This window comes from Salarias fasciatus, chromosome 10, assembly GCF_902148845.1.
Source record: "Salarias fasciatus chromosome 10, fSalaFa1.1, whole genome shotgun sequence".
NCBI classification, from domain to species: Eukaryota; Metazoa; Chordata; class Actinopteri; order Blenniiformes; family Blenniidae; genus Salarias; species Salarias fasciatus.
In genome coordinates, this window is record NC_043754.1 from 5,931,598 (window position 1) to 5,949,913 (window position 18,316).

Genomic DNA, 18,316 nt, shown 5'->3' on the forward strand with positions numbered 1-18,316 from the left:
TCGCGAATCGGACGCGTGTTTCGTTCGGTGGCGCCGTCGGTATGAAGGCAGCGCCGGCTGGAGGAATAAGGGTGGAGTCATTTTCAATCACCACATGGCTTGTTTGGGTTCAGTTTCCATTCACTTTTATTGAGCTATCTGGATCAAATAGTTTCCCACAAACATCAGGAGCCAAATAGAAGAAGTTGTTATAGTAACGACAATACTGACAATAAGAATTAGGTGTCCAAAAACAGTTAATTTATTCAATAAAGCACATCAGCACATGAGAGGGACAAGCTGCACTAAGTTTACTTTATGGATTTTTGTATTTTCCGTTACAGTATGACTGTGTGTGACTGAGCTGGACACATACCCGACACAAAGCAAACAGAACATTTTTTTTTTTTTAAATCATGTTATCTTCAATAACAAGAGACAACCTTCACTCGACGATCATGGGCGCGGTGCAACTAAAGATGTCAGTTTGAAGGGTTTTTTTTACGCAATGAAGTTGGACAACCCCAGGAAATATCCCGTCTTCATCTCCGTCTGCTCGTTCTCCCTCCGTCTTCCTCACTCACTATGCAAAAAAAGGCCAAGACATTCAAAGGTTACTCGTAATTTTTCTTGCTGCTCAAAGCACTGAAAGGTTTTCTGATCTCTCCACCTCTCGCTAAATACAGTAAGACAGCTCAGATTCATTTGCGCGATGCAACCAGTCTCTGCCGAGAGTGACGGTGGCGCTGACCCGTGGTCACGTCGTGGAGAATGATGCACCTCCTGCTTCTAAAGTGGTTATTTTGGCAAAAGCTGCAGAGCTTATTAAGGAGAGGGATTCATTCTTTTTGATTTTTTTTTTTTTTTAATTATTCGTTGGTTATTTCTGAAACTAAAATCCACTTACCACCTCGCATTTTCTCTTTCTTTTTTTTTAATTTGTGGAAAAATAAAGAACAGCAGCCGCGTCGGTACCATCGGCTAAATTGGTCGCCAATGCTCCACCACTCCCCACCCCACCCTCCCCTTCTTTTTTTTTTGTAGTTTTAATTTCTAAGAACTTTTAAACTATTATTATTATTTTGTCGTCATTTGTGAGCGCGCGTATTGTTGGTTTGGCAGAATGAGGTTTCCCCCTCTTTAGTTGTTGCCCTCGCCTCCCTCGTCGTCCTGCTGGTCGCTCGTCCACAGCGTCAAGTTGTCTCGTAGCAGCTGCATGATCAGAGTGGAGTCTTTGTAGGAGTCCTCGTTGAGGGTGTCCAGCTCGGCGATGGCGTCGTCGAAGGCGGTCTTGGCCAGGTGGCACGCCTGTTCCGGGGCGTTCTGGATCTCGTAGTAGAAGACGGAGTAGTTGAGAGCCAGGCCCAGGCGGATGGGGTGAGTGGGCTGCATGTGCTCCTTGCTGATCTCGTGGGCCTCGTTGTAGGACTTCTCGGAGGACTCCACGACGGCGGCCCTCTTCTCCCCCGTGGCCACCTCGGCCAGATAGCGGTAGTAGTCGCCCTTCATCTTCAGGTAGAAAACCTTGCTCTCGTGCTGCGTCTCGCTGCAGTTCTTGATCAGGAAGTTGTCGAGGAGGTTGAGCACGTCCTGGCACACGGCTTCAAGCTCCTTCTCGATCTTTTCCCGGTAGGCACGCACCATCTCGATCTTCTTCTCGTTGCCGTCGGCCGACGTCTTCTGCTCGATGCTTGAGATGACGCGCCAAGAGGAACGCCGCGCCCCGACCACATTCTTGTAGGCTACGGAGAGAAGGTTCCTCTCCTCATTGGATAGTGCTTCATTCAGTTCTGTCACCTGTCGACACAGAAAGGAAGCAAGAACATGGAAGCATTAGTCATACTTCATACACAAAGTTTTGAAAGTAAACCAGAGTATTTCGATCACCCTTTAGCTGCACTGTGCTTTCCAACTCTTTATTAGATGGACTGTCATGGGATCGCCAACACCCGGTGACCAGGTGACGGGTGGCACTAGGCGTGGCTTTGTTGCGTTGCAGCGTCCACCAGCCTCATTTCAGAAGCAGTGCAGTTAGATGCTCAGCTTCTGACCAGTTGGTGCCTGGTGATCAATGAAACGGAACATGACCCACGAGAGACGCGAGGTGTATTGTTTGGAGAAAAAGACCACGATCACAGCGCCTTTTATATCAGGACTTCACATCAAGCTCCATCTCCTTAGCTTTCATCAAGAATACTTGGAACGTATCGTTGACAGAGCGCTGAGCTGCTTCTGGGAAGTGTCTTCTGGTGGAAACACGGGCACATTTGCCAGAACCTCTTGTAACATCGCCAAGAGGATAAAAATTGTTGTTAATCCTTTCAATTCCCAATATAGGATCAGACTGGCAATTGGTACATGCCTCATTTTCTCCATGTTAGAAGATGAGCCAGCTAGACTGTCCAAGACAGACATCTAAATACACTTAGTAAAGGGGAATCTCGCGTAACATTGAATTCCATTTAAAATGTTACTGCCACAAAGACTCCACCACTAATTCATTGCTTTGCTGATGACAGCATTTAAATCTGAGATATTATGGCTGCAGTAGAATGAAAAGCGGAAACACGTAATTAATCTCCTCTAGACCAACTTAACTGCACTCAAGACAGTACCGGCTCCATGCAACAGTGTGAGCCACACCTCCTGCACCCTGACATCATCCTATGAGACGATCGCTGATTGGCTGTGTGCAGCTCTGAATGCGGGTTTTGTTTTGTTTCCACGGGCCTGTGTCTGGCTGCAGGATTTAATCCTTTATGCCCCACTGGGACTGTGCAGCAGAGGCATCCTTACAGACCTTTTCTCACTATAAAGCTTGTTGTTTCTTTCTTTGCCGGCGCAGAATTCAGCCCCATGGCCAAAGCAAAGCAGGGGGCCCCCCCAACTAATCACGTGGAAAGGTTTTTCACAATGCCTAGCGAACAGCAGACCAATCACCATAAAGATGCATCAAACCCGATTCTGGCAAAACTTTCAACAGACAGTGAAATAAGGAAACGTTTCGTCTGTACCCAGAAAACCTTAGATATACTTGAAAGGATTATACATAAAGCCTTCTTCCCAAGACATATGTGATCAGCATTTTGTAGTTATTCACGGTTCTTGGATTTATCGAGTCTGCTTTGACCTTCATCTACACAGCTACAACTCATTTAAACAAGTACTTTTTTTGTCGCAGTCCTCAGCAGCACAAACACTTTGAGAACATCCTCCAGTTAAAAAGGAATACAATTACCAATATCTGTAATGACGAAGCCACCAGCTCTCAGCAATTCTCCGTGCTAAATTAAAGCTAAAGCTAAATTAGGACTGTAAATATAAAAGATATTAGCTGCAAGAAATGAATGTTTTGTCTGGCTATTGGTTCAAAGATCCCTTTACACATCTAAAGTTAAACAAATTGCTATAGTCATGAGTCAAGACACAAGAATCCCTGAGAGTAAGATTTGGTTTTATCAACACCAAAAAATGTAATCCATTCATAATGTGTTTGGGGCAGTCTGCAGCCATTTTCTCTGTTTCAAATCTAAGTACGACTGATGAAAAAGATCAACAAGAATGAATAAATACAGAGTGGAGTTATCAGCACAATGCTAGCAGTCCTTTAGTAACATCGACAACATTCCTGAACTTAAGAAACACGTTACGTTGGTTCGGTGTTCATATTTGGCTGATTATGGCAAATTAAAATTCTGACCTGATATTGGTACAAAAAAATTTCAAATTAGCCAAGTTACAGTTTGACTAGTGAGAAAGTGATCCACATCTTTTATTGACCAATACCAGTGTAACAGGTAGAAAGGTTTGGGTTTAAGATTTACCATCTGGAAACTGTCAATTAATATATTTTAGTGCTAATCAATTCACCTCACATTTACAAAACTGATGTATACAGAAGGTCCTGAAATAGAAACATGATGGCACAAAAAAACCAAAAACCAAAAAAAAAACTTCAGACTAGTTGTGATAACATTTCTAGGAATCCTGAATGTGTGTACCATTCGTTCACTGTGCCCTATTTGCCTGGGTGTTGCATTGAAAATATAATAGTGCCAAAAAATGTAAAAACATTTGCACCGACTTTTCATGTAAACCACGAGAACAGATTTTTGAATTACAAGTACATTCTCTGCCAAGCGAGAAATCAGAGGATCTTCAGTGAGGCGTGCCGTCATTCTCTGGGGAACATGAATTTATTGTATATATTTCTGAAATTCCTCTGTCTCCATTAAATCCAGGGAGTATTTTGTGAGATTTCATTTGAACCGATTATTACAGTCATCCCAAAAACAATTTCTTCTTCGACTGTTCATCCCGGCGTTACCATACCAACGGGATGGGTGTGGCTCTCTGCTACTGCAACAGTGGAAAGGAGCAACTTGTCACCGCTGAAGGTTTGCACTTGCACGGAAGGGCAAATATTCCCTAGAGATTGTGCAGCCTGCCAGTGAATGTGCCGCATCCTGGACACATGGCGAAGCCTCGGCGTCTTACTCAAGGACACGGACACAGTGGAAAGCTTAAACCTGCGACCTTTGAGGCACATCACAGTCACGATGAGCAAGCAGCTGTGTCACTCTGCTTTGGTCGGCCTCCAGATGCACACAGCCGCTGTTAATCCCTCTCCCAGCTGTTACACCAAGCTCCATTGATCCGAACATATGACTAATTGCGTGCTGATATGATTAACTCTTTGTCAGCACACATGAAACCCCGCACACATCTGCACACATCTCACTGAAAGTCTCCACGTTGTACAGTGGCAATCATTGTGAGGCTGTACTTGTACTATAAAAGGGAGGGAGTGGAGGGCAAAGAGCGATCTGTGGCGCAATCTGCAGTTTCCATGGCGACTGCAAAACCTTTGTTTGTGATGGTCTTCCATCTCTGTTGGAGATACTGACGCTCAGCTGCTCTTCGATGTCGACATGATTGAAAACGCATAAACCAAGAGCAACATTTTCAGCTTGAACAAATGCAGAGTTACCCAGGAAACTGTGACAATGACAATGAGTCTGTCCCTTTATTTGGTCTACACTTTCCCACAATAAGTTCTATGGATTGGTACATTTGTACTAATCCATACTAGGACTGAGATTTTAATGTGTTCATATCAAAGTGCAAAGTTATAAGTTCAGGAAACAGAGTTTCAATTTTTAAATTGTAAAGTCTGTAGGATTATTTTGATGCTACATTAATTTTACGTTTAGTTGTATTATGGGGAAAAAAACCCTTCAACTTTCATAGTGATGTCCTGATTAGATCAGCAGTGTCTTATTGTCTTATTATCAGTGTCTTATGTAGGAGACTCAAATCGAGGCCAAACATTTGAATGACATCCCCACCCGATAAATCTCCTGAAGTTACATAAAAAATCAATCTAGAAGGCAGGTGTGGAAAATTTGGGAATTCATAAAGTGAAAGACTTTAACTCAGTGGAGATCTTGAAGGTTTTTTTTTTTTTTTTTTTTTTTTTTTTTTGTTAATCGTGAAGATATTTGATAAATATGGGATGGAATTAATGGTTACAAAAGAAAAAATAGATACTGGTTTAGATAAGTCTTGTACATTTGAACCACTGGTTGAAATTCACTTTAAATTCACCAATCCACTTCCAGCAAATCTATTGAGTTCCTATCAGTTGTTGTGCTATGCTTTGTGTTAAATGCCAATGTTGGAAAACAATAATAGGTAGTTTATAGGTAATGCTGCTTAAGATCAGCATTTCATCTTGTGAGTGAGTGAGCATAACTGTTTCCAACCAATATTTTCTGTTACCAAATAAATTTGTGTGAACGTCATATTCATAGGTCTTTTCCAGTGGAGGAAGTGCCTACCTCAAAAACCAGGTGAAAAATACTCAACGTTAGATAACCATTGTTGGTCATCAAAGTTTTACAGAGTTGCTCTGCTCTAAATTCAATAATTGATTAACTACATTTTCAGTTTTGGGACAGTTAGGCCACGTTTGTCATCTAACGAAGAGCAAACACTGGACTAGTTTGTGTCTGTGTAGAGTTTGCATATTCTCATTGTACCTCAGGTTTTCTTCCAAGATTGAGCTGTTTGGTGGTGCAGAGCTGGATGTAGGTGCGATTGTGTCTTTTTGTGACCTGAAAGAGTAACCTCTCTTCACCTGTCACACATATTTTTAGCCTCCTGGTTTTGACTTAAAAACAATAAATGGACTCTTAACCGAATGTTTTGTTGAAGTAGCTGATTCACTGAAAAACACGTCACTATCTGCCGGCCCTCCTTAATAACCCCCCTTTTAAATGTTTGCAAACATTTGAGTTTTTTCTAACCGAAACATGAGGCTTTCATGTCTTGATTGAGCGCCATTTTTTGTTCACACCAACGTGCTCGACATTACTGAAGTATAGATGAAAAGATCACCAGATAATAACCACTCTCACCAGTACGATTTGTCATGTCCTCGTTCAGCCGTCCTGTGCGGCCGTTGTGTTTAACAGATTTGAAGGAGGAGCCCTTACATTTGACATTGATGTTCTCCAGAGGGAGCGGTTTAGTTTTTGGTACCGTGTTTTATGGCCAAAACTTAAACGGTCAGTCTTGTAACCGACGACGCGCCTTCTACATGATCACAGGCAGAGCAGCGGAGGTTTCACCTTGTTCATAAAGAAGGGTTTCTACTGAGGATGTCATAAAAAGATTACAACAGTCATAAATGCACTGACCTCTGTACTGGAGAAGCATGATGGCACACAAACAATAAAATCACACCCGTTGCATAACGATCCCTCTTAGAAGCCCTGGGGAGGATCCCTCCCTGACCGCCCCCCTGAGGCTCCACTTCAGCCTCAGCACATTACCTTACAATCAGGGAGCACCTGACCTTACAGCTGAGGTACCCAGCAGGAGCAGGTCAGCACCGGAGCAACAGAGAGGTCAGAAAAACAAGGCCTAAACAACCCATCTGTACAAACATGGCAGCCTTTGTTCGCGAGGGCTGCAGGGCGAGTAGAAAGCCCTGACGGAAGCTGCAGAGCGGGGATGACAATAGCGCTCTGTCAGCCTGTAAAGCTCATCAATCGCGCCTGCTCTCTCGTGACTCGTCGTCACACATGGCAGTCAAACTTCTAAACAACAGAGTGGCGATACAGACGAATGCCAGGCAAGGGCGATCAATAACCTCCCCATGGACAGCTCTCTACTGGTACCTCCGGGCCTGAGGACAGGCCGGGTTCAGGCTCGCCGCTTTACCTTCCCATTCACCATCATCCACATAATGAATTCCTGCCACATCTCCGTAAACGCCCCCCCCCCCTTTTTTTTTCTTTCCCTTGCACCCCAATCTTTCCTAACCTGATGTGACAACCCTCCTGCTGACCCCCCCTCCCCCCCGTTTCAGGCAGCCGAGCACAAAGGCACTGTGGACTACCTGACGTCACCGGCGGCGTGAATAGGCTCCGCTGGTTTAACCACAAAGAGCCTGACACCAAAGAAGAAGAGGAGGAAGAGCGAGGAAGTGTGTCTGGATAGCGATGGCGGCGAGGGGGCCTTCAAGTAGCTCTTTGTTGCTACACTACCATAAACGACAAGAGTATTTGTGTGATAGCAGCGAACGTTTTCAGCTGTAGGGTCACACACACTCAAAGGAAAACACTCCGTCAAAGGGCAAACGGGACACTGCCAGGAAATGTAAGCCTGGGTCTTCTTGTGAGTGCAGAGGCAGTCCAGAGAGTCAAGACTGAGCTGTGCTGCATGCCGATACATGAGCATGTCAAATGAGACTGAGAGCAAGTAACGGCTTAACACACACACACAAAAGATGGGCGTACAGTACGAGGCAGCAGCGAGCAGCCCACATACTTTCCTGCTTAGCTTTTGTTAGAGACACGTGTTCATTCTCAGAGGTCAGAAGTCACCTCCCACTTCACTTCTGTGACAGCACGAAAATACGATCTGGCTAAATATAATAACTTCTACATGCTGGAGAATTGCTACTATCAAGTCAAATATACAATAATGGAGATTGAGCTTTGTGGGGTTTTCTAGTTTGTATGTCCACCCTGCCCATGGTTTTCTCTCCATTGCAGTCCAGTCTCTCCCTGTTTGCTCTGTGATGGACTGTTGACAGTCAGATGGAAGTGGTATCGGCCCCCTGCAACCCAGAGATCATTGAAAAACTTTAGAAGATTTTCTAAGATACAGACAGAGAGTACTACCTGAATGGAGACGCACAGACCAATATCCTAATGAAATGCTCCAAACGAACCAGGTTGGAAGAAATTTGTGAACTGTGAAATGCCCAACAGATTACCACCAGCAGTGTTAAAATGTCTACTACCTGTGAGCAAACCATCCAAAATGTGAGTAAAACAGGGGACTGAAAATCCATTCATCTTCAGAAGGTAGAGCCCCAGTCTTTGATATACTCTTTAATGTGCACCAATACCAGCATCACCGCTGTTCTCATTGATGGTGCTTGATGCAAAAGGATTTTGCATTTATTGCTTGAGAAATCTGAGACCCCTCAGATGTGAACAGCTTCACCTGAATGCTGGGGCAGAGGGGTTTATGTAAGTAGGTGTTTCACTGCATTCTCCAGTGAATCAAAGCGGAAAATGTTGCATAAGTGGGAGCATGTTTCTTCAGGTAGAGGTGAGGCAAAGGAATACACATGATCCAAGGCTGAGCAGACCCAGAAAGAGGACTGTGAAATGTCAACACCATGACCATTGATTCCCCTCTGTAGCTTCTTTGTCATGTTCTCACGATGTTTTTATCAGGCTAAAGTGTATATCAAAGAAGTTGATCTCCTGCTTTGCAGATGCTGCAGACTGTGGGATGGATTGACGCGCCACCGTTCAGGAAATAAATTCCACATTTAGCAGCCAGCTAGCTGAGCAGCCACGAGCACTGTGGCTAGCTAGCTTTTCGTGACAACATGTCAGTTATTTGTATATACGTGAAGTGTTTTGCGCTTGAAATGCTGCAAAACAAGACGGCAACTTACAATGGTTTCAATGGCCATTGTGCAAAGAGGCAGGATGCCCCGTTGTGAACTTTAATACAACTAACCTCATCAAACATTTGAAACGGTGCCAAATGAAGCCACTGAGAGGAAAGACGAAAGGAGCCTTCAGGAATCACTGAGGTAGAGGAGTAGTTAGACTCTTCAGCTCATTCCAGGTGATCTTTAATGCCAACACTCCGGCTGTACTTGATTTTTGCTGCTCAGACACACACTGTTTCATTGATAGTGTGTGTTTGTATGATGTGTACACTTATCGCACCTTTATTTCAAAAAGCTTGATTTGTTGCTGCTACATGAGCAAGAATGTATAAAATTCATGCTGTTCAGATGAAGCAGTTCTTTATATTTTATCTGTAGAGAAGTAGTGTGAGAGAAGTTATCCTTTGAGGGTATCAGTCTTGAATTTAATAAATATTAACAGTCCATTTGAAACCCTTAAAATTGCATATTTGTTTTCCGTTTGGGATTTTTCCTATTCACAGGTTTTCCTGTTTTTCTGGCTTTCTTTTCTGACCTTGTACTCACCTCAAGTTGCCTTCAGGGACATGCAGTCATACATGTAGAGAGGAGTTTATTACGGCCTTATATACATTTAATAAAAATAAAACAAATACAGCTCTGGTATTAGAACAGCATTGTATCGGCAGATATCCAAATTCATGTATCGGGATCAGATTAGAAGTGAAAAAATGTGTATCGGTGCATCCCAAGCTCACTTAGCTCCATTTAGTTGTGATTTTCACTCAGATCAAAGTTAGTGGTTTAAATTTAGACAGATTTTCTAGAGATATGAAGTGGTTGTGGGAGAAAAGAAGAAGACATACACAGTAAAGGCACAGTTTTAATTAAGGGTGCTGGTAATATTTGCTGGAAGGCTTCAAGTCACTGGCTGAAGCTTTTGTTTGGCTGCCGTGAATCTGAGTGTAATCAGATGTGTCTGTACTAGAAGCAGGGATCAGTCTGTTCCTCTTACATTAAAAAGAAGATACATAAATACTCCCTTTCGTTTTCCTTCTCTTGCTGTCCTTCCTTTCTAATTAACTACAATACAGTGGCAGATCTGGCGGGAGGTGTATCAGTGAGATGTTTGATAACGGCACCTATGTGCTTGGTGAATAAGCACCAGGAAAAGTCCAGATCGAGATAATAAGGTGACATTGAGCTGAACATTGTGCTGCAAAAATAAGTACAGCTCTTAGGCGGTGTGAAATGAACCTGATTATTGTGCACAGAGGTTGGCTCGGTGTGTGTGTGTGTGTGTCTCTGTGACTCATCGCTGAGTCAAGACTCATTCCGGGACCGTTGTGAGATGTCCTGAGATGACACCGGCCCCCGATCATAAAGTGGACCGTCTTAGGAGCGCAGTCTCACCTCTAGAAGTCAGATAATGAGGTTTCACGCTTCATACAGACAAAAAGTAGAAAAATAGGACGAACTAGAAACTAGAAAATGGTGACAAACAGGGGCCAGACGTTTTCTGACTGTAACCCCATTTCCTAGTTTAGCACACTGATCGTAACAATCGTTATCTGAATGGAAACTCATCATGGATCGTTCTTCTCTCACATAGCGGAGGCACATTTGGAGTCTAAAACACTAATTCCACATTTAACACTGTTCATTTCCCACTCACTCCCACAGCAAAGGAGACTTTACCGACTCCTACATATGCCTCTGTTTTCTAATGAAAACATGTCCTGCAGCAGACGCGGCTATTCCAAACATTTTGACAAGCTGAAGTGGGAGAAATGATCGTGGATCAATTCAAAGCCTGAATTTCTCCACTGATTTGTGTGGTTTCCCAGGGCAACAGACAAATCAGATGCTGCGGGTGTCAGACGCGAGAGTAGCAGCGGCAGTGTTATTGTTTGCGCGTCAGATTTGGATCCTCTGAGACAATATTGGTGTTTGGAGTGAGGTTTATGTAACCCTTGGTGCGACTTGGTTCTTTTTCAGCATTCGCCCGGACTGATTTACAGGACGTGGATGGCATTCGGGAAACACGTCAGATTTTAAAATATTACACTTCTGCTCTGGTACTGGAATGAGTGATGCTGGCCTCTCAGTCCCTCCAGCTCTTCTACAAATAAAGCAGGTATTGCCTTTAAAGCTGTGGACTTCAATGTTTTAATAATGTCGCAATCCAGGTTATACATGGGTGTATGGCAAATAGCCATTTATTTTTCAGTCGGCTTTGGATCCACCATCTTCTCCCCGATGCACCACTCAGCAGTATCTATGAGTCAGATTGCCTTTTTTTTCTCGAGGATGGTGAAGCCATGACCCAGCCCACTGCCTCTAACTAGCTAGTACTCACTGCATTTACTGGTCTGATTGGTTAATATCTATGTTTAGCATCCAGCATGAGGGCAGATGAGCCAATCAGAGGTGAAGTAGGGCGGGTCATTACCATAAACTATGCCAAAATTAAGTGGCAATTAGTAAATAAGATGGATGGATTTTCAGTAGTCGTCAATCCACTCTTTTTAAAAATGGGGTTCCAGGGATGTTTTCAAAGAAGGCACAAATCAAGCGTATACCTACTTCTCCTGGGACCAATACACTACAGGGTCAGTAAGTTTGATTGCACGTGCATTTCTTAATCCAGCAGCAAATTCTTGATGCAGACTATTCAACAGATGTACATATACAGTACATACACCAATGCATGCATGCATGCACTCATATATGCGGTGTCTGGATCAGCTGCAGCACATTAAATGGATTATTGCACTGAGCAGACAGTTCAAGTGTGATGGTAGTCTTGAACTGAAGTTGAATGTGCCTCTATAGAGAAAAAATTGTATAACTGCAAAATACAGATTGCAAAAGACAGACTGAACAGTGATAAATTGTCTGTATGCACTCTGCATATCATATTTGGCCAATTAAAGAGAGACCTACTGCACTACAGGCTCAAATGGAGAGAGTTTAGAGGGCTTGATACACTGGAAGACACAATTGTGTTACTGGTGATTGGATGTACCACATCTCTCATGAGAATGCGAAAATAATTTAACATATCAATAACGTTGGTGCAATACTATCTGTGACCACAAGGTGTCACTGTGTGCCAGAAGAAAGCTGCTACAGCAGCAAGAAAAACCTCCATTACTATTCTTTCACTGAGTTTATGCTGAAAAATGATCCAATAAGCAGCAGAAAAATGTAAAGTGAGTCACAGAAAGACTGCCAGAAACTTGTGAGGGACTGGAGAGAAGCAGAAGGCTAATCGTGGCATAAGGCCCGACAGCCAGATCTGAGGAACAAATTCACAGAAGGTTCTGGAACAGCAGCAGCTGGATGAGGATGATCAACTCTGCAGTAACATCTTGATATGGAGAAATAAATCTGACTTATTGTCAGGAAAATATGGCAAAGCATCAACATGCTAGATTTGTAAAGTCATACTGTTTGTGCAGCTTAATGTGACAGTCTGGCTGAAAGTGACGACCCAATAAACAGAATGACATATAAACTCAGAATCGCAGGCATTTTATTGTCCTTTAGCCATTTGAATCATCTAATAAAGCTACGATCTACCTTTAACTCTCTAGATTGCCTCAGAGAAAGGCTAAAGACCCCCTGATAGGTCAAAGAAAAGCCAAACACATGGACACGCCCACAACCACCAACATGCAAAAGCAACACACGGGCAATTTTCCACCAGTTTTGATCACTATAAAACGGAGGAATGCCACATTTCAGGTGAAAGTGAAATATGAAGTTAGTCATTTTACTTAACTAGTTAAGTCATTATCTAGGACACATTCAACACTGTGGTATCACTGAGGGGATTTGACCTTTTTCCAATTTCTCTGATAGTGCACGTTACTTTACATCCACCTACCTATTTAGTCAAAGGCTGTAAAACACAGGCGCTTTCATCTGCACTGAACTGTCTTGTAAGTAGTGCAGTACGACCTCTGTTACAGCTTAATGTCTAACCGAGAACTCCAAGTAACTGATTTCACCTGAGTGGGAGCGTCACAACATGAGGTCATCGCAACGGTCAATCAATCATTCACTGCAGTCCCACAAGCACAAATGGGAAAACTTACTATTGCAGCATTTTATTCTGAATACATGTTTTATTTCAGTTTCAGCCACAAGTGGCTGCTTGACTTTTTCTGTGGAAGGAAAAGCTGAGGATCGCTCATTACACTGTCACCTAGAGACAGATAAAGAAAATTACTTTTTTAAATATAAATACATACTGCTATCTTACCTTGTATTTTTGAGTTTCACACATTAAAATATATATAAAAAAACTGCCAAATATCACTTGGCATGTCTACACTAACATAATAGTGATTTATCAAATCATAACTGGAGTGGTCTAACTCTTTGAGGTTATACAGTATTCCTGCAAATTATATCGTAAATGTATCATTATCGTTATAACAAAATGTGCAACAGTGCAAAAATTGCATGAATAAAGTACTAAGAAAATTTTATTAATTCCAGTAGATCTAATTGTTTCATCCACCGTGGCCACAGGTCAGAAGTAACATGATGGCAGATAAAACAATATAAATAAAATATAGAAATAATAAAAATGTAAAAATTCTGTCGTCTGAATTTGTGAGCTGAAATCTTCACTTCAGGAAAACATAAAGGAACAAATTTGAACTGAAACCTCAGCTCAGTTGTGTCGTTACCTTATGTAATCTAACTCAGTGTTACTATGTAACTCTACATTTAGCAGCCATTCGTGGGGAGCTTCAGTTTCAAACCGGAGTCTCTGGTGCATGGCGACGCTCGGGGATTAACCGAAAGGAAGCGGTCCCATGTGAATCAGGTCAAAGCCGAGTTAGATGCGCACTCGGTACAACGCACCGCGCCCGGGTCTGCATTAGAAAAAAGGTGGGAGAAAGTGCATGTGGAGATTTGTGGAAAGAAATCCAGAAAGCGATTCAGATTTAATGGATTCCCATTTCATCCCAGATTAAAAAAAAAAATCAAAGGTATTTTAACAGAATGATTCAGCATATCTTATGTTTGGATGAAAATCACTCACCTCTCAAAGAGAGCTGATCGTATGTACCCATATGATGCCATTTCATGAGTTATTATCAGCTTTGCATAGAAAAGTACTGATGAATATACAAAGTGTCCTGAACAATGACAGATGCCGTGCATGCATGCATATATCCTCAACAGTCCGGCCTTGCAGAGTGACACGATGATATTCACTGCAGGTATTTGTAACAGATGATCACTGATGAGTGCTTCCACATGAGCACAGAGCTGAGATGCCTGCTTTTTTTTTATGACTCAAAATGGGGACTAAGTGGATTGTAAGATGGTTAAGCAGAGCGTGGCCAGCACAGGAAGGCATGCTGAGGGCCAGGTAGCCCCGATCTATCTCCACATCAGCAACATATAAACCTTCAACTGGACATTTTTGATGAAATTCCAATACTTTCTCTTGTTTTAGTGCAAAGAGCAACGAGGACAGCATTATGCCATCTTTAATGACACCCACTGGTGGGAAAAAAAATAATATAAAATTTGCAGCTCCATACATGCTTTTGCATATTTATGGTAGCAGTGGCTTTGATGCTGATGCTCCATCACATGCAATAAGAAAACTGGCTTTCGATCTTTCTGACTCAAATGTTAAAATCCACAATACGTAAATTGGAAGTAGTAGTAACACTTGATGAAGAATCCAGTCAATATTTCCTTTGTTCCTTTGACAACGATCCTGGATCCTGGACCGAATGTTTCACACGTCTGCTCTTCAGTATTGTTGTTCAGTGACTGTGAAAGCTCTTTTTGGTTATCAGCACCATCTCTTGATTGCCCGGTCTGGTTCCCAGAGCACGAAGCCTCCCCAAATCCTCCAGAGGGAAGGCCGCGGCGCCTCGCCACTCTCCTCTCCCATCCCGGCTTATTTGGCTGCGTTGCCACCGGGGCGGTTGCCATGTCTGCAGTGGCAAGGGATTCCCCTCAAGCGATGGGCGAGGCAGCAGACACACCCTGCTGCCCAGTGCTGCAGAGAGGCAGCGGCTGGGTGAGGGGCAGCTCCTCGCTCCCTCTCGCTCTCTCTGACTTGGCACAAATGGGAAGGGGTGGAGCCGGGCCCCCTCTGACATTAGCACTCCAGGCCGGTCCTAGAGAGCAGCAGGCAGCGTGGCCTTCAAGCACGCTGACAGCTTACTTGTTGACTCATGGGGCTGAGGCTGATGTGCAGGAAGTGGCTTTTACTAATCCTGCTTGCCTTACTATTAACCGGGGCTGGGCTGGGGAACAAAACACCATCATGGAACAACTAACTAAACCCTACGATTCTGAATAAAAGCAGGTGGAAATGTGTGGATTTTTAACAATGAGAAATATATAGTAGGTGGAATTCTTATCAAGAGTTGGGCCTGCCCGACTCTTCCTATTGTCCACAGCCATGCCAGAGAGAGATGCAGCCTTTGTGAGGCAGTGAAATGGTGCACTACGGGTGGGCCTGTGTGTGCTGCATCTTGGCAGATGCTGCGGCACGCCTCTGTGTGGGAAACCTGCTGCAAGAGGTCGAGGACGCAGGGATGCGGCTGCTACACGGCATCGATTGAACACACACGCGCACTCACGCGCACGCAACACTCGGATCTTTTTTTTTTTTTTTTTGCTGCAATATGACATCCACGGGAAAGCTGTCCATCCACCCACAATCTGGAAGGTCGCATTTCTGTGCGCCGCTTCTGCGCAAATCGATTGCGATCAACCTTCAGCCAACATTGCCTCTCTCTCTCTCTCTCTCCCTCTTTTTTTTTTTTTTTTTTTTTTTTTTTTTTACGCTTCCAATGCGCCAAACGTGAGGTGGAGGCGGGCAGGTTTCCCACCGTCACACAGCCTGAACACCAGCCTGGTTGTTGGGAGCAATCCGTGATGATCGGTGATGTCCCTGATCACCGTGGCACCGCCAGGCGCGTCCTCTGTGCGCGCATCTCTCCCCCCCGGATCACCCCCCCCCCCCCAACAACCGGCTGATCGTGAAGGGGAGGGGGGGGGGTGGCGGAAAGGCACCGCCCCAAGATCAAACAGCCACCTCAATTCAGACAATCCACCGCAAAGCCCTCAAAAAAACAAACAATTGATTTACAGTAAATCACCGTTATCAGCTGTGATCGATCCGACTGATCCCTACACCATTCGTGCGCCAGGCTGTGCGGGCCTGGTTCGACGGGATGTCGCTCCGATCGCATCAAAGCAGCCCCCCAGTCAGGACCACGGTGGGCTCTTTCTCACGACCGAGCTCTTTAATCGGGACTTTCATACACCGGTTCCTCTCCTGCTCTCCCCGCCCGGCGTGACAATGTGCTCGGTGGCAGGACGCACGGCCGGTCCCCCTCCCGCTCCTGCGTAACGGTGCCGCTTTCGCCCGCACACGTTTCCCACACCGATACACGCTCACGGGGAGGCGTCCCATTGAAAAGGAGTTAGACACGAGAAAGGTCATTCCGGAGGAAGCCCACTCACCGATTTCATGGCTGCTGCCATATCATCGTAGCGCTCCGCCTGCTCGGCCAGCCTGGCTTTCTGCACCAGTTGTTCGCGGTCTACCATGTCGGCGGTGGTCGCAGAGCTCTGTGCGGGGGGAGCGGCGCGGAGATTCTGGGGGAATATGAAGAAGGTGTTGGAGGCAGAGTCGGGGCGCCGGGCTCCTGTCGCTGCAGCTGCTGCCTGCTGTCTGTCTCCGTGTGTCTGTATGTGTGTGTGTATGTGTGTGTGTGAGCGAGAGAGAGAGTGAGTGTGTGTGTGTGTGTGTGTGTGTGTGTGTGAGTGTGCGCCTGCCGACGGGACACCCCTCCCCCCTCCGAGCGCTTTCCCTCGGCTGTGTCGCCACCCAGAAAGGCGTGTCTTCGCCCGGTGATGTAACGAGCCCCGCAGCCTACTGCCCCGCACTCCGCCCGTGCGCAGGAAGCCTCCGCGCGCTCCGTTTGCCGCTGGATGGACGCGGATCTTTCTCTTTTACTCCAGGCGAAAACCGACCCACATCCTCAGTGTGAACAGGGCCGGACCTGGGGGGGATGAGGCCCGGGGCTGGGCTGAGGTGGGGTGGAAGGACTGTGGGAATCAATCTATCTATCTATCAATCAAGGGATCAATCTTCAGTCCTTTTTCATGAAGCAACATCCATCCATCTTCTATACCATCATATACAAATTTGTCTTTTTAGTATTTTCATTTCATCTTTCTGAAAACGTCCTTCTACACTGAAAACGATAGGTAGCATGCCAGGCCATGAGTTCAAACTATACACACATGTGCAGAGAACGACACAGTATAAAACAGTACGCAACATTCGTACGGACAGACGACCAAGTTGGATTGCTCTTACGGAGACGGTCAAGGATAACATGACCTCGGCTAGGAGAATCTGGACTGGGAGTGATGACACTCTGGAGCCATTGTTGAGTTGTGCCTCTATCCCTATACCATGTAAATGGCCGTCCATTGCGTTAACAACATCTTGATCTGTACAAGTTTTGTGTCAAAGGGCGTTTGTGTCACGGAGTAATTCACCACCATATCACTAGGGGGCGTCAAGCTTAAAGCATTTGTTATGAAATCTCTTGGAACTGAGGCACCGTTTACGTGACGTTCTCAAGTGAAGAAAGCCTTTTTTTGAGTTTTGTGTGTCCGTTTACACAACAACGATACTCAGGAACCAGACAAAATGTAGCTTTCTGAAGACGGCTTCCAAGGTGAAACTTTTTGAAAACTCCGTCTCCATGGAAACGGGGGGAAACACAACTTTTCTGAAATGCTGCTATGACGCATGTGCACCAGAGCTGAGGTAAATAGTTTCTCCCTGTGAAGTGTTTCTGAATCAAAAATTCAAAAACAATGTGTGTTTAGTTGAAGCGTAGTCATGTGAACGGAGCCTAAGGGCAAGGCTGGGTACAACTGAACAGGTAATAAATCCAGCAAGGCCAAAGAGAGACAGAATTCCAAACACACATTCACACTGCAACAATCAACCTATTAGAACGGGGATAAGGAGTATACTTTGTAGGTATGAAATCTGTCAGGTTATCCGGAGTCCGTGTGAATATGAAGAGAAGAGTGACCGCAGGGAAACTGTCTGATTTGAATTTTGACATTTAAGATTTGTTCCTCACTTCTCCTGCTGTCATCATGAGGCCTTTAGAAGAAAGGCTGCTAGCACACAGGCTTTAGGGATAATCTCCTAATAATTTCAATTAAGCTGTTCAGCTTTAAGAATAACCACCTGCAGATGGTTTGGATTTATGTGCCCAGCAAATTCATCCAGGAACAGGTAGAGGTGAAATGCACTTGTGCACTATAAGAACAAGACTGCACAAATCTGAG

The 18,316-nt window shown here is 44.5% G+C and overlaps 1 protein-coding gene across 1 annotated transcript; it reads right to left on the minus strand.

Moving 5' to 3' along the window:
- Positions 1-392: 392 nt before the first annotated feature.
- Positions 393-16,697, minus strand: ywhag1 (3-monooxygenase/tryptophan 5-monooxygenase activation protein, gamma polypeptide 1). The gene is made up of 2 exons (XM_030100685.1): positions 16,460-16,697; positions 393-1,776 (listed from the first exon to the last, which is right to left on the minus strand). The coding sequence occupies exons 1-2, from the start codon at positions 16,544-16,546 to the stop codon at positions 1,120-1,122; spliced, it is 744 nt and encodes a 247-aa protein (XP_029956545.1). The 5' UTR covers positions 16,547-16,697; the 3' UTR covers positions 393-1,119.
- Between the last annotated feature and the right edge of the window lie 1,619 nt (positions 16,698-18,316).